The sequence below is a fragment of the Ambystoma mexicanum genome, chromosome 10 (assembly GCF_040938575.1).
Source record: "Ambystoma mexicanum isolate Mex_15411 chromosome 10, UKY_AmexF1_1, whole genome shotgun sequence".
NCBI lineage: Eukaryota > Metazoa > Chordata > Amphibia > Caudata > Ambystomatidae > Ambystoma > Ambystoma mexicanum.
Window position 1 is genome coordinate 1521780918 of NC_090932.1, and position 26266 is coordinate 1521807183.

Below are 26266 nucleotides of genomic sequence, written 5' to 3' on the forward strand. Positions count from 1 at the left end.
ACCCTGGTTATACCAAGGACCTCTTTGAGAATTTTGTCCCCTAAAGCGACGAAAATAATAGCGCCCTCTCTGACTGGAGGGTTTATTGGTAAGCTAGCCAAGTGACTTTAAGGTGTCGTATTCTTCCTTGGCACATCTGAGGGCGTCTTCATCAGCTTTGCCGTGCCGAACAAGACATTTGGTTTGATTGGCATGTTGAGAAGAGTCGCCTGCATCTCGAGTTTAAAGCCCGACTGGCATAGCCATGCGTGGTGTTTGCTATTCGTGCCTTCAGCAATTATCCTACCCGCATTATCAGCAGCATTTAGATTATTATTTAGAATGCAGTAAGCAGTAGCCTTCCCTTCTGACACAGCGAGAGAGAGTTGGGATTTAAGGGGCTCTAGGGCCAAAGTAATTTGTCGGGGGCGGGGGAGTGCCCACTCTTTCTTGTGGCGGGGACAACCAATGAGTCTGGCTTTAACTGACCCCTGATGTAAAGTGGGTCTGAGGGAGCTGGATGGAAGACCTTTTCAATATGCGGGTTTACTGCCAGTGTTAGGTTAGGGGTTAGCAAAGAGGGTGGGATCCGCCTCTGTACAGACTGTAGTATAGGAATAAATTGGGTTGCTGATTTCTTGTCTCCCAAGATTTTTTTGACAAAATCTTAGTCTATTTGTGCGTCCTGTGTTTCTATTTTGAAATGATCAGCTGCCTTTAGGAGTATATCATTATACTGGATTTGGTTGTCGACCAGAAAGTCTGCTACTGGTGGGTGTGCATGATCCAGCGACGGTATGACGTAGACGTCTCACTCGTCGTCATCATCATAAACCTGGTCCTCAGAGTCTGTATATGCTCCAGTGTCCTGGAAGCTTTGATTGGGGCCATAGTGTGAAAGCTGCCCAGGGTCCTGTTAAGAAATGGCTGCTTGGAAGGTGTCTGTTCTTGCTCTTTTGGAAGGGGGTTGTGTAACAGTAGCCCCACTATAGCTGGTGGCATGGCCTGGAGATTCTTTAAAACCTGTGGGTGGCTGTCGAAGAAATTGGTCAATGAGTACATGCGTCTCATGACCCTATCTATTTCTTCCACAGACCAATGGGAAGAACCTGGAACAACAGGGGGTGGAGTGAGGGTTGTGGGAGCTAGCTCGTGTGCAGAGACACTCTTGTGCCTCATAGCCCCTGATATGGTACCTCCCCCCCCCCCCCCCCCCCCCCCCCCCCCGAGTCATAGTCTCCTTTTCCATAGAGGACTTGTGGACCTTTGACTTGTGGCGTTTTGAAGTCTGACCCCTCAGAAGTGTGTCCGGGACATGTTTTTTAATGAGTTCAGACAATTTCGAGGTCTGGGGGGATTTTGCAGGGGCCTTCGACATGTCTCTCGACTCGCTTCTCGGCATGTGAACGGGTGTCAGCGAGTCTTTTGGCGGTCGGTTTTTGGCAGTACTTTTGGCCACGGCATCCAAACCAAACTTTTGTCTGAATTTCGGGGGCAGAGGACAGGGAACTGGTGGACCTTCCCCTTGACGCTGTGTGTGGCATTTCGTGTTGGTGTTGAAGTCGACTTGTGGCCTTGAGTTGTGCGTTTAGTGTGGGTATGTTTGTCTGTGCTAGTGCGCCGCGTGTCACCCCCTGTAACAGAGCCACCGGCCTGCCTGATGGTATCGGGGGCTTGCATGCAGGTATCTGAAGGATCCCGTTCGCCATCGTCGTCAATAAAGACGCCGATGCTGCCGTCACTATAGGCAACCTCCACATCCATGGCGGCCTCGGCATGGTGGTGGGCCCAGCACTGTGTTTGTTATGGCACTTTAAAGTCTTGGGCTTGAAGAGCTTGCAAGATTTGGAGTGGCCCTCGTTATGGTCCCTTGGAAGCCAAAGATTGCACACCCGGTACGAGTCCTTCAGGGAAATTTTCAATTACAAGATGGACCAAATTTAAATGATGTGTTCTCAATTTTGTGTGGGGAAGGCAGCTTTGTGAATAAAGTGGGAAGAAGGGGGAAAAATGTATTCTCTTAGGTTAAGTAAGATATGAACCACTCCCCCACTCTCCCTATTGTGAGGGCCACAAAGCCGTCATCGAAGGTCTTGTAAGGGAATGACTAAGAAAGGACACTTAGAGTAAATAGTTCTAATTATTAATAATAAAATGACGATAGCCAGAAAGAAACTCTCCGCTTTCAGCGTCCGACAATGATGGCGGAGAAGAACAATTGGATGGACCTCGATGCGTGAAGGACCATGGGTACAGGATAGGTCACGCTAGGGATAGTATTACTGTCACGTAGTGTGACGTCTCCTGTACCTGTGGTCCTTCACGTGTTGCGGTCCCTCAGATTGTTTTGATAAAGCCAGTTAACAGCTAGGCACCTTCTACTCCAAGGAAGGGTGGGCATGGGTGAATCTAAGCAGAAGCAAGCATTAGAAATATGATTAGGGTGAGTAATGTAGCCTTCTGAGGCTTGCAGATCTGCTTAGATCGCATGCTATGGATAGTCTAGCAAGCAGTATCAGGAGAAGGAGGTGGGTTGTGAGAAGGTATGGTAGCAAATCGATGTTTTAGCACCACTTGTCTCATCTGCGAAACTGCTTTAGAATGTGTGTCAATGCAGTAGTGCTGAGTAAATTATGTTACTCAATGTAGTGACTAACGTACTCCTAGTCCATAGTCCCCTTTCCTCCATACTGTATGGGCGTCCTTCGCTAGGGACTAGATACTGAACCTTTTTCACCAGAAGAAAGATCTTCCCCATTAAATTTAGATGCGCGCGGGGTTACGGCCCTAGGAGCATGCGCTCCTCTAAATCTGCCCACCGGCGCCACTCCTCAGTCCCCTTTGACACGTCAACTATATTACAATTGCATAATGAGACAGGTTTATTACGTGGGAGGATGGTGGGACGTATGGAGGAAAGGGGACTATTGACTAGGAGTACGTTAGTCACTACGGTGAGTAACACATACTTACTCCTAAGTCCCATCCTCTTTCCTTCATACTGTATGGGCGATTACAACTGAATGCAGCCCTGGGAGGAGAGTTGCCCCTCTAAGAAAACAAGTTCTTCAAAACTGCCTGGCCTAATGCTGCGTCCGATCTGGAACTGGCATCCAAGCCTTAGTGTTTGCAAAAGGCCGATGGGGAGGCCCAAGTAGCTGCCTTGCTGATCGTCTGCCATGGAATGCGTCTTTGGAAGCCCACAGCTGTGGCCTTGGCTCTGATGGCGTGGGCATCCATGTTTGCTGCCAAATACCTGTGCTGCCCCTCATACGCCTCCTTGATGGCCATCACCATCCACCTAGCTATTGAAGCCTTGCAGGCTTGACAGCCAGGGTTTGACCGGTCAAAAGTGATGAACAAGGCATCTGATTTACGAAAGCTTTGTCTTGTCCAGGTAAAATCTTAGGGCACGTCTGATATCCAGTCAGTGCAATACCTTCTGTGCCTGATCCTTTGGATCTGCAAAGAATGTCAGAAGTACTATCTCCTAATTAAGGTGAAACAATGACACGACCTTAGGGAGGAATGAAGGATGCGTCCTAAGCACCACCTTGTTCCGGTGAAATGTGGTATATGGCTCTGAAGCCACCAGCGCCTGCATCTCACTGACCCTGCACGCAGATGTAAGGCCAACAAGTAGATCAGTCTTTATAGTAACCAGCCTGATATCTGCTGATGCCATGGGCTTGAAAGGCTTGTGGGCCAGGGTGCCCAGCACCACATTAAAGTCCCAGACCGGATGTGGACGCTTGACCGGGAGATACAATCTGGTCAGGCCCGCCAAGTGCTTTCTGACCACCGTATTGGAGGAGGAGATGTCATCTCCGGAGTTCGTGTAGACCGCTATGGCTGCCAGATAAGTACCTGCACACAGGAGCGAGCCAGATGCAAAGAGGAGGATACCATGTCGTCCAGTGAGCCCGCCAGAGGATCCATCTTGTTTGTCTTGGCCCAGTGACAGAACCTGGTCCATTTGCTTCTGTAGAGGCTTCCTGTGCAGTTGCTTCATGCCCCCTGAATGATAGCCAAGTTGTGCTGGGACAGGTGTAGATGTTTCAGGGTAACCTGTTCAGGAACCACGCTGCCAGGGCTAACATTTGCAGAGCGGGGTGAACCACTGTGACCCCCTGATGAATATCTCCCTCAGGACATACTCGTTCAACTGACACTCGTAGTAGTTGACCCACAGCCTGCAAGTTGGATTCCCCCGGGAGGTGGACTGCCGATAAGATGTTGTTTGCCAGTGCCCACACCCATATGTCGATCGACATCTTGCAGAGCGGAGGAGACCTGGTACCTCCCTCCTTATTGATGTGATTGCCACCAAGAAGGCAGTCTTGTGAGTGCTTTAAGGGTAGCCTTATGCATAGGCTGAAAGGGAGGCTCCATTAGTCTAGTAAGTACAACATTCAGGTCCCATCTGGGAGCTGGGTTGGAAGTAGGGGGGTGAAGTCTTTTACCCGCTTCCATAAAAGCCTTTATTACTGGAATTTTCCACCACAAAACCTTTTTCTGTAACGTGGTGTATGCTGAAAGAGAAGCTAAGTGGACTTTTAAGTTATTCAAATTCAGGCGTGAATCTAGTAGGCGAGTTAGGTACAGGACAACATGTGCTGGTGTGCATTCAATAGGATTGATGCTCTTGCCACTGCAACAGATGACAAAGCGTTTCCATTCGCTGGAGTAGCAATGCCTGGTGTTGGGTTTTTGTGCTTCCCTAAGTATGTCCATACATCTTTGAGGAAGATTGAGGTGTCCGAACTCTATGACCACAGGAGCGAGGCTGCTAAGTTGAGAGTTTGCAGGCATGGATGAAGTTTCCCCCCTGTCTTGTGACAGCATGTTTTAAGGTCTGACATCATTGGCTCGAGAGCCACTCTTGCATGGAGCGCATGCGCAGCCGCGAGTGTGGCACTAGATAAATGCGGGAGACCATCATCCCTAACAGTCGCATGGCTTTGCATACAGTCACCCCGCAAAAGGCTACATAGTGAGGGATCTGGAACAGCATGTTCTGAACCCTCTTGTTGGAGGGAAAGACAAGACCGTCTTTGGTCCGAATTAGAGCCCCCAGAAAATGCTGGACTTGGCTGGGGTCTAGGGCTGGACTTTTTCTCATTGATCGAGAACTCTAGACTGAAGAGGAGATCTACCATCTTCTGGATATTTGTTAGGCATGTTTCGTACAAATCCCCTGTTATTAGCCAGTCGTTGAGGTAAGGGTAGACTGGGATGGACTGCCTGTGCAGGTGAGCAGCTACTACCGCCAGTACCTTCGTGAACACCCATGGGGCAGAGGCAATGCCAAAGGGAAGGACCATGAACTGATAGTGCTTGTCCTCTATTGTGAACCTTGGGTAATTTCTGTGCGCTGGCAACATTGAAATATGAAAGTATGCATCTTTCATATCCAATGTTGCCATGTAATTCCCCTGCACCAGCAGTGGGATTACTTCCTACAATGTTATCATTCTGAACTTTTGCGGTTTGACAAATTTGTTCGCTGGGTGCAAGTCTAACACAGGGCGCATGGTGAGATCCTTTTTGGGTACAAGGAAGTACACTGCATAAAATCCCTTGTTTAAATGATGAATGGGGACGACTTCTATGGCTCCCTTTTCCTGAAGTATCTGCACCTCTTCCAGCAGGATTTCCAGGTCTGCTGGTGATAGGCGTCCACTCTTTGGTGGGTGGTACCGAGGTGGCCGGTGGAACTCGATACAATAAATGTGGGTGATGGTCTTGCGCACTCACTGGCATGATGTGACCCCCTCCCATGCGTGAAGGAAGGATGATAACAGTCCCCTGACCAGGGAGGAATGGGAGAGGACCGGGACTGGGGAGTCATTTTGATGCGGAGGCCCGGGAGCCACTTGGGGTGGAGGTTCTGCCTCCACCCTTACCTCTGCATTGCCACCTCTGCTGGTACTGGCCGCTGCCAGCAGAACCTTTTCCGGCGGACCATGGGGTACCTTCTGCGCCATGGTGTCCATGTGGAGATCGAGAAAGGACTGCCCCGAAAGGAACCACGAGAATTTGCACCTCCCTGCTGTTGAAAAGGTTTGGCTGTTATTTGTTTGAGAGATTTGAGTGCTCTTTTTTCACCATTTCCAAGGCGTCATCCACAGCCTCACCAAACAAGTTTGATTTTTCCACAGGCTTGTTTATCAAAGAGGCCCGAGTCTCAAGCTAAAAACCTGAATTTTTTAGCCAGGCGTGTCTCTTGAGAAGAGTACCCTGTGCCAGAGTGCGTCCCACCATCTTTGCAGCATCTAGCGTGTTTTAAGGATGTTGTGGGTCACATGCCATCCCTCTGAGATGACTGCCAGCAGGCGTGACTGCACGGGTTCAGAAACCTCTTGCAGGTATTCTTGAAGCAGGTTCCACTGCACATCGCTATAACTCGCGAGAAGAGTAGTAGTATTTGCAATTCTGGTAGAATATGCTGCCGACGTGGTGATACAATTGCTAAAGGCATAGAGTTTCTTGCAGTGGTTCTATGTTCTTTCATCGCCGGTAATTTCAACTCCTGGCATTTAAACGTGGAAAGAATTACGAAAATGGTCATCACAGTTTTCTGGAGGTTCGGGGGTGGGAGGGGTCGGTGGTGGTTGTCCACCCAAAACCCCACTCTCCCACCTATTTTACGTTTTCCCCAACCCCCAACCCCTTATCTGACCTTACCAAACAACACTAAAAATGTAGTTTACCATTTTTCGTGATTCTTTCCACGTTTAAATGCCAGGCATTGAAATTACTGGCGATGAAAGGACGTCGTACCCTTGGAGCCTCTGCAGTAGACAATGGCACCCCAGCCCTTTTCCTTGTGGTGGTAACAACCAGGGAGTCCGTTGTGGCATGCCCCTGAATGTACATAGGGTCGGATGGAGAGGGGCGAAACAGTTTCTCAACCCGATGGTTGACAGACCTTTGTACGGGAAGGGGACAGTAAAGACGGTGCAAGGCGCTTATTAATGGAATTCAGCAGGGGAATAGCTTGACTTGTGGGAGGTTTTTCCTTTAGAATGTCCTCAACAAAATCAGAGTCCTGAACAGCTTCCTGTATGGCGATTTGGAAGTGGTCTGCAGACCTCTTCAGGATGGCATTGAAAGCCATTTGGTCATCAATAGGAGATGGCTGCCTCTGTTGAGGCGAGGAGGGGGGTGGGTCCAGACAAATGACGCATGGGTCAGGAGTTGGAGTGGGTAAGAGCCAAGGTACTTCATCTGCTGGATGATCTGGTCCCCAATCTGGGCACTGGTCAGTTGTGTCCTGCCCAAAAAGAGTGTTCTCATGACTATAGGGAATTTAGTATGTCTCGTGTGGTCCAGAAAACGCAAATACTACTTCTTGGGAGTTGGAAGCTTCTGCAGGTTTGGTAAAATGGGGCAGGAATCCTCCTCTCTAGGTCTCTTGGGAGAAATGAACCTTCCATAAAAGTCTATAAATTGTGACATTTTGTCCATGTCTTTTTCAAACCTCTCTCTGGTCCACAGTGCCTGGAGGAAGGAAAGGCTCTCTAGAGGGAGGGTGGATTGATCAAATACAGTCTTAGAGAGGGGCAGGGCCCTTCAGAGTACTCACTCAACAAGAGGGTGTGCTTTTTGGTCGTTCAGCCACCAAATCAATAGCTGCAAGACTTGCGTAACTCCAGCTGCTGTATGAGGGATTTCCATGCGCCTGTAGCCGTCGTCGTGGTGGTTACTGGCCCCCCAGAAACCTTGGAGCCGACATGCTCTGTTAGGCAAGACTGTATGTAGTAACCCTGTGGGAGACTACACCAGCCCTGTCCTCTTGGCAATAGGGAACCCAGCCTTTAGTATAGGTCTGTACGACACAAGTTGGTAGAGCGACTGAGCAGCCAAACTTCTCTCAAGAGGATCAATGTGAGCTGTAGCGGTGTAACAGAGATTCACAGTGACAAGTATTCAAATAACATTTCTACTCATGGTTTCTTATTAAAATAATTATTTATTAATTTAACAGTTTTAAAATAAGCCTTCTTTAGAAAGGGCAATATGCAATGATAAAATAACCTTAAAAAAACACTCCTTCAGTTTCAGTTAAGTAAGTAGATACCCTGTTGGGATGTCGCACACACTTCCTACACCCTGAGGTGACTTCAGTAGCTAGGACACTGTGGACACTGATATATCACCTTAACACTTTATGCAATACTGGAATTATGGAAAAAGGCAAAAGGTTAGGGAAGGAAACAAAGGTTAACAAGTTCTCTGAACAGGTAAATATGTCACAAGCCCACAATGAAATATGGGTTAACCCTTTCCCAGCTATGCAAGTAACCTATGTATGACTTTCTGGAGGGACAGATACACACAAGACGAGTCTGCAGGGAGCAAGGGAGCCAATGTCAATTGAACAAAGTCCAGGGGAGCTGAGGAACCTCTTGAAAATAGCACAAACGTCTTGTACAGTGTTATAGAGAGTTTGTAGAATAGAATCACTGTTGGGCCACAAGCTGGGAGACTTGTGAAAAGCAAAGATGCAAGTAACTCTGCAAAGGGCAGCTAATGCAAGTCTCCAGTGAGAGAAAGCAAGCTACACATTAGAGGTAAGTACGCCTAGACAGACATTACCTTAGTTCTGAAGAAAAGGGTCCTGATGGCTTCTGCTCCTGTTGTAGTCCTGCAGATCCTGTGTTCTTGGACCTCAGCCGTGGGGACAAGAGGGAGGACGTCTTGGGACTCCTGCACTACGGTATGAAGGTCGGCGGGCAGCAACGGGCTTACTCCAGATCAGCGGTACTTCATGGTTTCAGCTACCGGTCAGTAGCACCACCGCGGTTCTTGGACACCTTGTGGGCTCCCCTTGCTTCTGGGGTCCAGCACTCTGTTGAGGTGGCTCAGGCTTGGGTTGTCCTTCTTCGAGGGAGTCCTTAGGATCTTCCTGCAGCTCGGGTCTGGCTTAAAGACGATGCACTCGTTTCTGGTGTTCCCTGTCCCTTGGCACTCTGTTCCAGCAGCAGCAAAGAAGTACAGCAAGCAGGGAGAGGGGTTCCAGTCAAGTTCATCTTGGGGTGAGTTGGTCCCACCAACCCCAGGGAAGAAGTTGCCCGTTCCAGGCTTCTCCAGTCGATACGAAAATTGGAGCTTCAGCACTGCAGCAGGGCTTCACATGGCAAACCAATGGTCCAGGAGGGAGCAGCAAGCTTCTCTTCTAGTTTCTTCTTCGGTTCCTTCGTACAGTGGTCGACTCTGCCTTCCTTGCAAAAGACCTCGCCTTTTATGCAGCTTTCTCCCATTCATTCGTAGCCTAGCTGTTAATCACACAGCAGGGTGGCTGTCCTTCAAGTACAGCCAGTGTGCCAATCACCTTTGGGTGCATTCCTGTAAGCAAGGAGACTAAGCAAAGGGAGTTTCGGCAACCTCCCTCACTTCCTGCCCTGTCAGACACGCTGGAGCCAGAGGTGGGCTTCACCCGTGAATCCCGCCAAAGACAAAACGGACAAAGGAAAAAGACCGACAGCATACAGGCTCACCACGCTACCTCAGTTGCTACTACCCAACCTAGCCTACCTTGTGCCTTATCAATCAGGAACCACAAATTAGCATCTAGATGCACACATTGGTCTTACCACACTACCAGCCCTGCATCAGGCAACACCTGCAGCTCCAGCCCTCACAAACCACAACACCTTTTTACTCCTACCTCGAATACTCAACAAGACAACGTTACCACGGTCCCTAAGCTCAAAGGTGCTCTTATAAACGCACGTTCTATCCAAGCTCACGCCCTTGATATTGCTGATCTCATTGTCTCAGACAACCTGGACCTACTTGCAGTCACGGAAACTTGGCTGCACGCAGCCTCTGGACCCTCTCTGACACTCGCTATCCCTGACAACTACACCATAATCAGGTGCGACAGAGATACCAACCAAACTAAGGGCGGCGGCTTAGCCGTCATATTCAAGAATACGCTTAACATCAGAATTGCGGACAGCCTTCAGTTACACTCAGCTGAATCGCTTTCTCTCAAACTATCTATCTCGCCCAATCACACAGCCACTGTTCACCTAATTTACAGGCCTCCTGGACCCACATCTACCTTCGTTGAAGACATCTCCTCTATTCTAGCATCCAGTGCGAAGCCTAGTTCCCAAATCATCATCCTGGGTGACTTCAACCTGGGTTACTTGGACAAGAATGACACCAAAGCCTCAGATCTTGCAAATGTCCTGACTGATTTCGGCTTCACACAACATGTCACAGAGCCCACCCACATCAAAGGTCGTACTCTTGACTGGATTGCCGACATGAACTGTGCCCTTAATGATATTACTGTTTCCCCCTGCGCTTGGTCTGACCACCATCTTATTTCGTTCTCTATTAACACTAGCCCTCCTGAGGACACACAAAACCTCGCACCGCCCACGCGCACACGGAATAAAAAAGACATCACTGTTGAGAAACTCTTACCACTCATCCTCCCATTATTGCACGCAGCTTCAGAGTCCTGCACTGACCCCACAGCATTAGTAGACACTTATAATCGTGTTATGCTAAAAGCCCTTAATACTATCGCCCCTATCAAACTGCGTAAACAAAAACCACGGACCCACTTGAACTCTTGGTTCACTCCGCAACTACGTGACCTACGCAAAGAAAAAAGAAAAGCAGAGGCCTCATGGAAAAGTATCCCCTCCCTGGCCAACAAAAATAATCTTACGCTAGCCACCCTGGCCTATAAAGAAGCCATCCTTGTTGCCAAAAAGGAAGCTTATAATAAAAGAATCACCCAAGCCCGCTCTAACACTAAGGAACTGTTTAAGATACTTAAGGAACTGGAGTCCCCTATCGCTCCTCTCAATAAGTGTACCCCTGACACTGATTGGTGTACAAACATCCAAAAAGCTTTACTAGACAAAATCACCACTCTCCAAACTAAAATCAAAGCAAAAAAAAACTACCTCTCAAGTTCAACGAGCACCACCCTGAATTATAAAATACAAGCACTCAAACACAACTTCAAACCATTCAGCTTCTCTCCCCTCTCCATCAAGGAAGTAGAAATCATTATATCTAAACTAAAACCTTCCAATTGCCAAGGTGATGCATGCCCCGCTGTCATCATTAAGGAAGCCGCACCCAAGCTCGCCCCATTTATTACCTCCTTCATAAATGCCTCCTTTGAATCAAGCACCGTACCTGACAACCTTAAGGATGCCTGGGTCATACCATTAATTAAAAAAGCCAATCTTGACCCCAGCAACCCTTCAAACTACAGGCCCATCACCACTGTGCCTTTCCTGCTTAAAATCCTTGACCGCGCAGCCTATCTCCAAATCCAGGAGTATCTCGAACGCAACAATCTACTAGGGCTGAGACAATCTGGTTTCCGTCCCAGGCATGGCACTGAGACAGCTTTACTGGACCTGAAAACCCAAATCGAGGACCTGAAAGACAAGGGCAAATTGGCACTCCTGCTCCTCCTTGATCTCTCAGCTGCCTTCGACCTGGTTGACCACCAAATTCTCTGTCATCATCTCAAAATCGCCGCCCACTTCTCGGAAGCAGCCACTTCTTGGATCAGTTCATTCCTTGCCAACAGAACCATGAGGGTCTTCTCTCCACTAGCAGCGGCTGACCCCTCCCACGTCCCCTGTGGAGTCCCACAAGGATCCTGTGTATCTCCCACCCTTTACAATGTGTTTACTAAACCACTCTTTGATATCCTTGATTATCTGGGTGTCTCCTACACTAATTATGCGGATGACACCCAGATACTCATCCCTATCACTGGTGATTTTGTAACCGACTCAAAATCTCTTAATACGGTCTACTCCGTCATCCAGGCCTGGATGGCCAATCATGGGCTCTGCCTTAACGACGAAAAAACAGAGTTAATCATCCTGGGCTCCCAAACTAAACTCGCGAAACTTGACGCCAACTACAATTCCTTCACTATTGACGGGATTGACATCAAAGTGGCCAATGTCACCAAAACTCTAGGAATCTACCTTGATTCTACCCTGTCCCTCACACGACAAACCAATGCAGTTGTCTCTGCATCGTCCTACACCTGCAAATTGATTACAGCCTGCAGGCCATTCCTGACTCCAGACAATTGTCTGACCCTCGCGAGAACCCTCATCTTATCCAAAATAGACTATTGCAATGCCCTATACCTTGGGACGAGCCAAAGAAATCTGGACAAACTACAGGTCACACAAAACAACGCCATTAGGGCAGCATTCAACATACCTAGACGGAATCATATAGCCACTATCAGACGCAACATCCAGTGGTCACCTATCTTGCACCGCATATCACTCAAATCACTTGTGCTCACACACAAGGCACAGAACAATGCAGCTCCAGCCTACTTAATATCACGTTTCTCGCATCACACAGCCACCAGACCCTTGAGAGCTGCCCAGGTGCACACTTTGGACATCCCCAGCTTCAAATTACGCTCGGCAGGAGGGTCAAGTTTTCCGGTCCTTGCTGCCAAGCTCTGGAACTCACTCCCCAATGCACTAAGGAACATTCCGCTTTGCCACGTATTCAAAACCAAAGCTAAACTTTGGTTACGGGAACAAGACATCTTGTAAATTTGTAACTGCTCACAGCGCGTACCCTTCTACTGTAACCTTGGGTACTGCTACTTTGTTGTTATTATCTATGTCATTTTCACCCGTTATGTTATACTGTATCATTGTCATTTTCACCGTTCATGTTATACTGTATCACTACCTATGTAACTGTTAACCTCTTCTCCTGGAACCTGTAACTTCTCCTCTGCAACTTGTAACTGCCTACTAAACATGCGCCCGCAAGCCTCCGGGCAAGGTGCGCAATACAAATAAATAAATACAAATACAAATACCTCACATGCAAGAAATGGCGAAAGAAGAAGACCGGGCCATTTTGACAAAATGGGCACCTATGGGTTCAATACTGCAGCCGAGGATTCAGCCTGTGGTAAAATCGCACAATGGTAGGAAAATTAAACCACTGCCACGAGCCATTAATTGTAGTGAGGGTAACATAAAAAATATTACATGAGAAAGTAGACCAAGGGGATACTAACTATCCCCCCAGCACTCCACATAAGATGGTGTCTGCTGGGTCTACAAAGAGAAAAAGGTAAGTAAAGTCAATTTCACTTTATTAATCTTGGAAACCGTAGTTCATCCAAGAGAAGACAGTTATACCTTAAGAGAAATCCAAAGGACTTCTCTGTGACAATGCATTGAGGGTGCAGGGTATCACAATACAAAAAGGTGATGCCTATGGAGTTTGTCAGACTCCAAACCCAAAAGAGAAACGGAGTCCAAATCAGATAAAAATACATGGGAGAGTGAGAAAAAGGTCTAACTCACTCCGGGATAAAGTAAATCTTTAAGTCCAGCAAAAGAGCTGGGGCTCTCTAAGGCAGAAGGGAATTAGCATAGGAATGAGAATTCTCCCTAACACGCTCTTAGACGGCAAGTCTGCACTTGCGTGCTTTTTAGAAGAGACGCCCTTATGAGTGGAATGCTCGGATGCATGTTGATAAGATGGATGCGAGGAGGGCGCCAGACCGTGAGGTTCGGCAGGCACCGTCAAAGTTTTCAGCGTGCCTGTTGGCGTGTGATGCTTCTTCGACATATCCGTCGAGGAAGCTCGGGGGGTTGTATGCTTATCCTTGGGTGGTTCATGTGTGCCTCTGTCACTGAGGTGTGATCTTCCCATAGCAGAACCGGTGGCCTGCCGGTCGGGGAGGAACACCTGGGAACTGGATGGTTCTGCCGAAAGGTCTATGGCCTCCACATCTGAATCATAGCTGCCGATAAGAGTCCTCATCACTCGAGGCGACGGCGACAACGGGGGGGGAGAGGGGTTGGGGAACGACTTCCGGCCTGTATCGCGTAGGCCACCTACTGCATTGTCCACCTATCTTTTAACGTCTTAGTACGAAAGAGTTTGCAGGACTTACAGGATTGCTCATCGTGGTAAGCACCTATTGCATTTCCATGGGTATTTTACGTTGCAAGATGGACAAAACTTAAATGGAGTCCTCTCCATAGCAGAGGTGGAAGGTGGCAGCTAGACCAGAAAAGAAAAGGAAAAAATGCATTCTCAGAAAAGAATCAACCCAGGGCTCCACTCTCCCTACTATAAGGGCCTGGCCGAAGGGCCAAGACCAAGTGGTCGACAGACGTTGAACGATGCACCAGCCGCCAAAACAGCAGTTGTATGGCGTCAGCGTAGAGTTCCATGAAGTGGTCATCCAAGACTAAACGACCATCGGTCGTGGGACAACAAATAAGTACTTTTGCAATATTAACTCTAACGAGCTCCGCATAGTTGGATGGAAAAAAACAATCTGAGGGACCTTGACGCGTGAAGGATTTTGGATACACTACACATCACGTTAGGGATAGTGTTATAGACAAGCCTATGTCGACGTCCTTCGATACTCCGCAATTACAACTAGTTGTCAGACTATATGCACAGCATGTGATTCTAAGCAGATTAACAAGCATCAGAAATGTAGTTAAGGCAGGTTAGAAATGGTAGCATTAAAGTTTATATAAAGCCACAGTTTTCCTAAAGTATTTGTTTCAGGAAGGTGTAGGTTGCTCAAGGCAAGATGGAGGAGAAAATGTATAGTTCTTCTGATGAGGTAGGCAGCTTGGAATGCTGTATCAACTTGGAATCCTCAGACAATTCTAAACTGCCTTCCAGGCCTTCGAGAGAATAAGGAAATCATCCACGCATATTGTGGGTCATGATCCAGTAGTCTGGTGGGACTGTTTCATTCTGTTAGGGACAGGAGGATAGCTCAGGGGCAACATGTTTGTCTTGGAAGCAAGACAACGCATAGTATGTTTGAATCCCGGCCTTGCCGCGTAGAAACTGGTCTCCGGCAATAGTGAAAACTGAGTTAAGTATAGGACTGTACATATCTGGACAAAAATGTCTTCAGCATGAGAGCAGAGAATGGAGTCACAAGTTGAATAGTTTAAGTTTATTTTAACTCAAGTGTCTTGTGTGAATGAAGTAAATTAAAAGTTATTATTTTAATGAAAACTGCATTGACAAGCGCACTGAACTGGTCCTTCTGACAGATCTCAATGCACAGAGAGTGACGTGAAGGAAGCACACAGGCTTTGTTCGGAGGCAGGAGGATTCAGGGAGGTGCGCTTCAAAAGTAGACAGCGCTCAAATTGAATACCCAGTGCGTAAGAAGCTTTCTGGGGCACTGGGGGGCAGCGTTTAAACCATGCACCTACCCAGTGGTTCGAGAGCTCACTGAAGCACGGGCGTGAGCCTGCGTTGAAGGAGAGCGCAAATCTGAAGTTGTCTGTGCAACCACGAACATAGAAAAGGGACAATACTGGGTGTGACGGCCTGTGTGGTAAACATGGAAAAGGGACTGCGTTGGGTGCAACGAGCCAACGCGTTCGCCTTGCTCATAACGAATAAGATAAATATCAGCTGTTAGTGTCCGAAGTTAGAGACGCGTTACTGTTTAAAGTAGAGAAAAGTTATGCTCGTACAGCGAGTTGTTAAAACATGTGCATTGTTGCAAATGAATAAGTACAAGGCAGCAAGTAAAGCAATTTATACAAGATTCAGATTCTATGTCAAGACCGGAGACTCGGATTAGGGTCATTTCTTTATTAAAAACTCGAGCAGCATTATAACAAATATATTAAAAATTCAACACAAAGAAATACATTTCCCAAGAAATTATCCTTTTTTTGGAGTCCATTTTTGATATGTTCAGCCAATGCTCTCACTGCCAGTCCCATAACCTTCTCTTCACGTCTTTGTACTTCCTCTGTCTTTACTGCTTGGGCAGCAGTTAAGTACTCATTTTATTATACTTATGCGAAAGACAAGACTGCTGATGTAAGACTTCATAAGGAATTGTAATATGATATTGGATTAGGAGCGCACACGCAAGTAGAATTCAAAGGAGTTTTACGTCAGAACGTATCCGTGTAAACCTCTAGAGACAAATGGCGCAACGTGCCGCAGGAAGGTCCGGCGCCAAAATACTTAATTGGAAGGGGTGTTCTCACACGGAAGAGGGCGCAGTGCGACAAGATTGCAATTTAGGCACCAGCCCGAGGTCATTTCTGCATGGTGAGCACCCTCCGATAAGGTACACAGAGAGAGCTCACCGAGGGTATCACATCACGGGTGAAACAAATCTGGTGAAACAACAGGGCACGGAAGGCGTGACGGAGGCCCTGGGTCGGAGCAAGAAACAAATAGTCAACAAGCTTGTAGTGAGGCGAGCTGTCACCACCTAGTGGCAACTACTAATAACTTGTTCCCAGAACAAATTAACTGTAGTAATAAGAAGATCATTGTCAGCTGAAAACAAAAGAGCACAGCACAGCAGACTGGCACAGACCCAAGAAAAACTGAACATAAAGGTAAAACCCAGACCCACATTATATGATATGATATATGACATGCATTACTTACCGTAAAAACATTTCTGATGGTTTATCTGCTTAGATTCACATGCTGTGCATAGTCTGACAATCAGTGGTAACCGTGGAGTATTGCATCTTGTCTTTCGAGAATCGAAAGGGGACGTCGACATGGTGCAACACTATCACTAATGTGATGTGTAGTGTACCCAAGATCCCCCACGCGTCGAGGTCCCTCTTATTGTATTTTTTCTGCCAAGAGGGAGCCTTATGACTATCGTGGCTTCTACTGAAGCCAAAATGCGTCGCCCAGGGAGCCTGGCCCCTCTCCCTGCCAGGAGGCGAACTGAGGGCACTTCTTGTTGTGCCAGGTGGCAATGAGATCCACCTTGGAGAGTCCCCATCTGTTGAAGATCTCCTGAATAACGAGGTTGTTTAGCTGCCACTCGTAACTGCCCGCCTCCAGGTTGAATTCCCCCGGGAGGTGGACTGCCATGAGGTGGATGTCGTTTTCCAGGGCCCACTCCGACATACTGATTGCCAGTCTGCACAGAGGAGGGGATCTAGTGCCTCCCTGCTTGTTGACGGAGTACATGCTGGTCGAGTTGTCTGACTGGATGAGGACAACCTTGCCCCTGAGAAGTGGTAGGAATGCTCTGAGCGCTAGCTAGATGGGGTTCAGCTCCAACCAATTGATGTGGTATTCCTGCTCTTACCGAGTCCAGGTGTCGTGGACCGAGAGGTCATCCAGGGTGCCTCCCCAGCCCTCGAGCAAGGAGTCTGTGGTGATGGTGGCCTGCGGGGAGGGCTGCCGAAAGGGCTTGCCCGTCCATAGGTTGCAGTCCCTGGACCACCATGTTAGGTCCGGGTGGAGAGATGGAGGAACGTTGATCATCTCGGATTGAGAGCCCCGCTCCTGATTCCATGAGGCCACGAAGTGCAGCTGAATCCTCCTCATCCTCAATCTCGTGTGTGGAACGGTTGATAGGACCGCCGCCACGAGACCCAGGAGATGCCGGTACCACCATGCCGAGGTCACCTCTCTGCTTAGGAAGTGGGTGGAGGCCTTCTTGATGGCCAAGATCTTGTCCTCTGGCTGAAACCTTCTCGGAGCATGCGTTCCAGATGAGGCCCAAGAATGTCAGTCTGCGTAGGGTGCAGCTGCGACTTCTTGAGATTGAGCGAGAAGCCCAGATCGTGCAGTGTGTTCATATGTGTGAACACAAGGGTGTGCCTGAATATCCTAGGTCAAAAAATATCCTTTGTAGAGCTAACAGTTTTGTTCTCCTGGTAGCCTAAACAGTAGATTACATCAAATTCAATATTTAATTTTTTGGTCTCTCACCAGTCAAAGTAACCTTATGAGAAAAAATAAGAAAGTGCAGAACTTGCTTTAATTGTTGGTTTGTAACAAGACAACGTGTCTATTTGATAAGTACATACAACATGAAAAACATACATGAAAACATACAAAAACAATGCAGTTTACAGAGAAACAGGACTATTTAGTCCATACAATCAAAGCAAAATTTATGCGAAAGTTCATAGAAGTAGGGGTACAACCCCGCAAGAAATTAAACATAGAGACCCAATATATGGGAGCTGACAGAAAATGATTTGGTGTTAACAAAACAGTGTATACATTTTAAATCATGAGAAATTTCCGAGATAGCTAATAAAACTTAAACTATCCCTCGCTGACCCTTACTTGTCTAGAGGATCAGATTGAACAATTTTGTGTAAATGGCACAGTACGTGCGTCAACCAGAGCCTGATTGCGGCTACAACGAAAACAATATCACACAGAATGCTGTGTGCTAAGCCTAATTTTGGCTAACCATGTAAACAATGTCACACAGTGCTGTGTGTTAAGCCAAATTTTGGCTGAAAGGAATTCCAACATATACAATGTAACCCAAACATTCATTGATCTGCTGTGTTGTCACAGGCTGAAAGGGGGTGTACTACGCCTACCGCTATAAAGCGTGTATGTCCATGGTACCAAAACGCAGGAGAATGTAGTTCCTGCGACGGTGCAACGGCTGGTGTGTGGAACGGCACATACATCCCACTAAGGCAAATATAGCGCACATAGTGAATTTCTAGCAGCTCTGGCAGCACAAGGCAAAGCCTACAGGAAGGCGAATACTTGTAGATCAGCCGTATCAGCTGGGCACCTCAAGATTGAAAATGCACCAGTGGGTGCACACCCATTAGTATGCAAACTTCTTAAAGGGGTACGGCTGTTGAAACCACTGATGCCCAAATATTCCCATACTTAGGATGATAATACGGTATAGAATCTATTTGCTAACTGGCCGGATAACGACCAGCTGTCGAGGAAAGCATTATCAGCAAAGCTCACTACACTGCTTTTCCCCATACCTTGTAAGAGAGTGTCCAATGTTAAGGCACTTGAAATAGACCAGAAGTCTTTTGGCCCATCAGGAATCACATTCTATATTAACAAAAGGACGAAGCCGGTATCCAGACCAACCATGATTATGTCCGGTCCGTTGTCTGAAGGCTTACAACAACACGATAAGTAATTAAGGGAATTAAGGGCTGACAGGGGTAACACAACTGTGCATTGCAATTAGAAAGCCATTCAAGGCTGTGTCAGAGCCAACTCTAGCTAAATGGGTGAAATGGTGCATGCTACAAGCAGGTATTGATATTGGGTCTGATGGGGCCCATTCAATTAGAGGAGTTATGGCATCAAACGCATTTAACGCAGGAGCCACATTGGAAGACATTTTTAAGACAGCAGACTGGTCTAGAGAGTCAACATTTAAAGAATGTTACAGTCTACGTTGGTAGAGAGTAAGCTTTGAACTAGCATAATCCAAGCCTGCAGTCTTGACATAGAATACGGATTGTCTATATTAATGTTCTATAAAGTCATGATTCTATTAAAGACACGGAGGCAAAGGATTATCCCACCCAGTTAATCAATGCAAGTGTTGGTTTAATTCTGATGTATATGCAATAAGATGGTTATGAGAAATTTCATTTGGCGATAAACCAACCTATAGTAGCTAGCCTCAGGTTTGTTATTTTGTTGTTTAACAGGAACGGAGACTAAAGCAGCAGGATCCTGAGACGAACAAGAGGGAACAAGGTTGCATTGCAGTGTCTACCGGTTGGGGCGCATGAGTTAACAGTTGAGAAAGACCAAGAAAGAGGAAGGACAAAGACATGAAGAGAAGGTTAGAGTTAATGCTGTTCAAGTTTTGAGTAAAGAAAGACAACATAATACTTCGCCTCTGTGTCTTTAATAGAATCTTGACTTTCTATAACATGAGTATGGAAAATCAGTACTATTTCCCTTTCAAGAGAGAAAAAAGAATTACAAATAAATAAGAATACAAGAAGAAAGTTACTGACAGAGAAGAAAGTTGAAGTCATTTAATCAATATAACCTCTAGGCAAGTTAGCAGTGGTTATTAGGTATGTTAAAGGTAATGGGGTGGGGAGGAGAAGAGAATTGAGAGCAATTAATGTTATGCTAATCTGGTTTCAGGTCTTGTGTCCAGTGGTGCCCCAGAAATTTTTACATAGGAGTGGCTTGATGACGTCATTGTGGTGGCACACCGAAACAATCTCTAAGCGGTAGGTGGGCTGGTGGGGTGCAGCTTTTTTTAAGGGTGGCTGTGGCCCCATTTGGACACCCATTGGTGGCACCTCTGCTCGTGTCTTAAGAAGTTGAAGGCGAGGATCTGATTTATTATTTTGTCCTATTGCCCTTTTCCTCTGGGTTGAGAAGTACATAGCCTGTGCACCATTGGGCTTTGTGCTGAACGCTTCAGAGGGTTCATCGGTCCAGCAGCTTCTGTGGTCTTTTTCTGGATCCTGACCCTCTTATAGAATGGGCACTGAAATCAGTTATACATACCATGTGTATTATTGCACCCGTAACAATCGTTTATAAAAAAACAAGTTCATTTTAATAAGTTTAAAGGAACGGTTTGCCCAAACATACATAAAAAAAAACGATTGGTGTTTTTTTTTTTCGAAGTCCCTATGTAAAATTTTGAGCAATTCAAGCTCAAAAATTGAAAAAGCAAGCACATGGGCACATCCATTTTGTGAAATGGCTGCCCGCCTGTGCTGGCTTTTGCGGCACTAATGAAGGAAAAGCCAGCCAGCTGCAGCTTTTCTGCCTGTAGTCTCCGGTCCCCGTCCTCCGCGTACAGCACCAATGAAGGAAAAGACACCCAGTGGTAGCTTTTGTTTACTACAGCTGGCTGGCTTTTCCTTCATTAGTGCCACAAAAGCCAAAGCAAGCACAGTGGCAGGCATCCATTTCACAAAATGGTTGCCCCCATGTGCTATCTTTGAGCTTGAATTGCTCAAAATTCTACATAGGGACTTCGAGAAAAAAGAACGCCAATCGTTTTTTTTTATGTTGCCTATCTATTTTTGAAAATAAAAATTTTTGGGCAAACCATTCCTTTAAATAAGTTTATAAAAATAAGCAAGAGCTGCCTCAGCATGTAAAATCCAAATGGACAGTCCAAGTCCCAATCCCATCTTTCAAAGTGTTTCAGTTTAAAACTACAAAACAATTCCATGTGTTGCTTGGCCTGCACTTCAAAACACAAAGATGAGTTCCAATTATATTATGAACCCATTATTATCAAGAGAGATTTCTTTGGTATGTGTCTAGCACATGCCCTGTTCCTTTTTTGAACTCTCCTCAACAAATCAAAGTAATCCAAAAGCAGTTGTGTTCCACGAGACGATTGAGTAATGCAATACTCCCATACAAATCCTTAGATAACAAAAAAGATGGAACTGCTCCTTACCTTTTACCTCCTTCTCCGAGTGGGGATATCCTTGGTGTTTGGCCGAGCTCCTGCTGCTGGAGGAGACCTGCACTTGGTGTCCTCCGCAGGTCCAGGACGGGACATCCTGCCCCCTGGTAGGAGTACATTGGTAGCTGCATTTGGGAGTTGAGCTGCTGGGGGTGATTGCGTGTATAGTCTAAAGTGATCACCTCCTGCCAAGAAAAAAAAACACATGTACATGCGAGTGGCACTGCACCCCATATGTTCACCATCAACAAATATCAACTCTTACTTTCTAAAACAACTCAAAACACCAGTTTGTTTTCAATCTCAATTAGCACACCTTCTCCGAAATATTAATTCTCCTATAATGCATCCATATTTTCAGAAAATAATCCAAGGGCAATTTCCTTTAGTGGCAGCCTCTTCAAAACACGACTACTCTTCTCAAAATGACAACACTACAATGATTCAGTATCGCAAGGGCCCATTGCCTTGGATCTTTTTTTCCACAAAGTCTCCCTTTGTGATTGCTAATTTGGGACTTCATCAAGATAAGATTTGTTGCAATAAAATGTAAGTGTTACTCACCGGAGGGACTAAAGTACTTCTAGTCCTTAGACCCCTTTCCTCCATCCTGAATGGGCGCCCCTCGCTAGGTACGGGAACTGAACGTTTTTCAACAGAAAAAGAACACTTTCCCTTTACATTTATATGCGCGCGAGGGAGCAGCCTTGGGAGCATGCACTCCCTTAATCCTGCCCAATGGCACCACACCTTCGACGCGCTGCCTTTATTAGATCGATTAACAACCCTGCTATTCTTGGGGGGGGGGATGGTGGGACGTATGGAGGAAAGGGAACTAATGATTACCACTCACTAGAAATGCCTGGGGAGGAGAGTGATTGGTAATTCAATGCAAAGAGGTTACGCAGAACCACCTGCTCGAAGGCAGCGTCAGCTGGAGCGATGGGCAGGCCCATGTGGCTGCCCTGCTAATCACCCGCCATGGCACATGGTCTTGAAAAGCGACGGCTGCTGCCTTGGCCCGGATTGCGTGTGCGTGGATGTCCCTTGGGACTTCCTTACGCTATGCCTTGTACACGTTGTGGATGGCTGTGACCATCGATCTGGCTTTAGATGCCTTGGACACTTACTCGCCTGGTTTAATTCCTCTGAAGGGGACAAATAAGGCATCTGATTGTCCTTACTCCTGGCCAGGTAGAACTTTAAAGCTTGTCTGACGTTCAGACAGTGGAGCACCTTTTCCAGCTCCACCATCGGATTAGGGAATAAGGTGGGAAGCACGATCTCCTTATTGAGATGAAAAGAGGAGATGGCCTTCGGAAGGAAACTAGGATGAGTGTGAAGAATTATATTTGAAACAAAACTATGGGAAAGCATGTGGAATTACAGGCCCACAGGGCCTCAACCACGAGTGCTGGTGAAACTGGTCTGCTCCCGTCGAAACAGAAAAGAAGTCTGAGGTGTGGCGCTGGTGGGCAGGCTTAAGGGAGCGCATGCTCCCAAGGCCACGTCCCAGCACGCATATACATTTAAAGGGAAGGTGTTCTTTTTCTGGTGAGAAAGGTTCCGTTCCCGTCCCTAGCGAGGGACTCCCATGCAGGATGGAGGAAAGGGGGCAGGATGGAGGAAAGGGGATGGGACTTAAGAGAACCAAAGGAGAAGGGGATTATAAAAGGATAAAACTACCCTTTGGGAGAGATGATAGATGAGCCTTTTTCTCTGTACAAAATGTCAATGTAATAGCAAAGCCATCGGTCATTATTGCAACTAAAGAGGCTTACTGTACACCCAGCCTGAAGAGCCACAAACCAGCTGTCACTTGACAGATTGTGTATCTATGAAACCACAATGCAGTTAACGGTTTCAATTCATTGAGGGAACACCCTGTGAAAGAAGAATGCATTTTCGCATAAGCTAGCACGAAATACTACTTACATTTATATGCTGCTCCAGGGTGACAACACGCTGGTGACTCTTCATGTACTGAGGCGGTTGCTGTGGATGGCATGGCGAATGCTGACCTTCATGAATCTGCCGTAAGTGCTGTATGTGGCTGTCTGATGCTGAAAGTTTTGGAGGTGCTTTGGTGGGCGTTACAAAAGAAAACAATGTGCAGCATATTACTATCGTGTGTTTTTCTACAAAAAAAATCTTTTTAACAAGGAAGAAGTTATTACAGCTGTATCATACTGCAGAAATAGCCAAAGAAGCTGGAAAAATAATCTAGTGCCCAGGCCTTACGGTTACATTATTATTTAATGCCAGGGGGGTGGAGGATGTCACTATGTCCCAACCCAGGCATTTATTGAACACCCTTCTGTGCTCTTGATTTATGGTCTAGGCTCATTTCAAGTGAACCTACAAGAATGAAGCACCAGATTAGAGTTTCTAAAAAAGAAAGCCTAGAACTGGAACCTGGTGTCCCAGTTGGGAGATCATCTGGTAACCCTCCCCAACTGGCCAAGACGCTGCATCACTGAACACAGCCAGGTGCCGGCACCAAGCATGCCATAACCCCCCCACCCCCGCTAGTACCTAAAAAACCCACACTTAACCTCTTGCAGTTGGCCACCTTTACCAGGATTGTTATTCATTAATAACATTTTGTCATGAACACAAAGAGTTTTGTGACATTTGCATCACATAGGAAGAATGGTAATAAAGATAGTCAGATAAAATAAGGTAGGATATGATTTGATTTCAAACTGTGATACATTACTTTTTGCATTGAGTTAATGTATGCTTATTTACTGCAGTCTCAGAATTAACACTTTTACAGTCGACTTAATGAATTTAAACCACTCAAGTGCAAACACTGCTTCACTATATTTCGTGTTAGAATTCTCGATTAACAATTTAAAGATAAAGATTGCAATGAGAAACTGAATATAGGAAAACCTACACAACGACTACCATTTGTTTTAGAGTGATTTCAGTAGTACCAGCACCATTGTTTTGGAAGAATGGAATTAGACATCATTGATGGCCTGGCGCTGGAGAAGCTACCAATGCAGTTCACACAAGGTGCCGCAATATGAATGCTATTGGGCATCTGATGTGCTTTAGGAACAATGCCTCAAATGACTGCCACTGCTCTCAAGCTCTATCCTACTACGTCCCCAGGATTCACCTCAATCGGGTCGGTTTGCTTAGTTGGGAATAATCAATGTTTTTGAGTCCCCTCTCCACCATCTACATTATAGCTTATAGCAGCAGCCAAGGAAGCCAAATGCCATCAGCCTTAGTACGGCTGTCACTCGGTATGTAGAAAGGTAAACCAATGGTCCGCCATCTTTCCCAAATAGGGTAATATAGATTGGCACAAGGGCATAAAGGTCAAACATGATTGGAGAGTATTGCATGGAAGAAACTTTTTTTAGGCTACTTTTTAAAAATGTATTTAGTATATATATATTTTTTTTATTAGCAGGCCGCTCCTTTTCCTTTCTATTTTATTAGTCCCCACATCCTTCATTTCCAGCAAAACAAATGGTGGGCTTCTTTAAGTGTTACAGTGTTTTATTACCATGACTTCCTTTTGGCAAACATGGATAAGTGTATAACTGCAGTTAAGAAGGAAGGTGGGCCAAGTGGAGGGGATCCCATACCAACATTACTAATCATGGTGGAAGGCAGCAAAAACCTCCTATGCTGCTAATATTTGAGGTGCAGCTACAGGGGGTTTTCATCGTTTGTGTGCTCGTCACCAATACAGCATGGAAATTTGACTCCTGTTAGTCATTTTATGAATTTAAAATAATGTGGCAGACAAAAGAGAGACTATTTCTCCAGCGATGCATCGGATTTGATTTGCAGCATGCAGAAAAAAGCACCAGTTCTATATTCTGTTTTAATGTCAAAAATATGTGTTTTTCTGCGGCTTAGTGTGTCATTAGCTCCTCCAAAAGGCTTGTAGCACCCCTGGCAAAAATCGAAAAACAGTTGTCAACGTAATGTTGAGCAGAACAGTGTACCTTTGGACTTCATGAAAGACAGCAAGCTCAAAGTGACTGTATACAAATATTTCTTTGTGCTTTAATATTCAATGTGAAAAGTGAGGCGTATTATAAACTCGTAGGAAGGTGACATGAAATAGGATAAAACAGTGCATACATCATCTTTCTGGTCTTTCAGAATGAGGACTAAACAGGCATCCCTGTTTAGGGTACTGGCTTCATATAGAGGAATGCACAGGGCTAATAAAGGATTTTTGCCGCCATAGGCAAGGGGACATTTTGCTGTCCCCCTTCTTCTCCTATAACCATGGGCCTTATAATCTAGGGGGAATCCGGCACCTCCTGTTAGAGCCCTAGTCTGCCACTTGTTAAAGCCTTGCACTACTTCCGACTACTTCAGAACATAGTGCCTATTACCTTGCTGCTTTTGCCGGACATCCTGCTCTATGAGCACTTTTTCGGTGTCCTGCATTGCAGACCTGACCACTTTTTCTTGGGATACAATAGGAGACCTCGCAGGGCTTCGTGCTTCACCGCCATCAGGACTGTAACCACTGGGGAACCCTAAAGTAAAAGAAAAAGAAAATACACTAAGAGTTAACGCCATCAGTGATGGAGCAACGCCATTCGCCTAAAAACTGGGGCCGATTTACAACTTGTATTACATTCAGGACTTTGCTTCCAATTCTTTGCTTCTGCATAGTGAGATTTCAGATTCAGTGGAGAGAGATGCTTCTGAAAAACAAGCTTGGCCACACAATACCAAAACATAAACTGGATCAGATGACAGGTGAATGGGACGGCTAACTATACAGTCTGCAAAACAAAGGATAATGCATTTACATTTGATGTGGTTAAAAATAGATCAACAGCACTGAAACATGATAATCAATAGTTGCGTTCTCTGCCAACTATTGTGTTCTTTCAAGGTTACACTGCCCAGGACTTACATTTTTGTTTACGTGTGCACACACCGAGCAACATGTCTGTCACGGTTAACTGCAAAGGTGGGCTGAGGACTAGTGCATTACTCCTGCCTTCATTTCCTTTTTTCTACACACATCTACTCCCTGCTAATCATATGCTTTAATGCAAGGAAAAAGTAAAGTTACCC

General features: G+C 46.2%; 1 protein-coding gene across 6 annotated transcripts in view; it reads right to left on the bottom strand.

Moving 5' to 3' along the window:
* Positions 1–26266, bottom strand: part of NCOR2 (nuclear receptor corepressor 2) — a 2813293-nt gene that overhangs the window by 146959 nt on the left and 2640068 nt on the right. For all 6 annotated transcript variants that reach the window (XM_069619703.1, XM_069619702.1, XM_069619704.1 and 3 more), the window contains 3 exons: positions 25570–25716; positions 23132–23277; positions 21188–21381 (listed from right to left, as the gene is read on the bottom strand). In XM_069619703.1, the coding sequence (XP_069475804.1) occupies positions 21188–21381; positions 23132–23277; positions 25570–25716 (487 nt within the window). The remainder of the gene's footprint in view (positions 1–21187; positions 21382–23131; positions 23278–25569; positions 25717–26266) is intronic.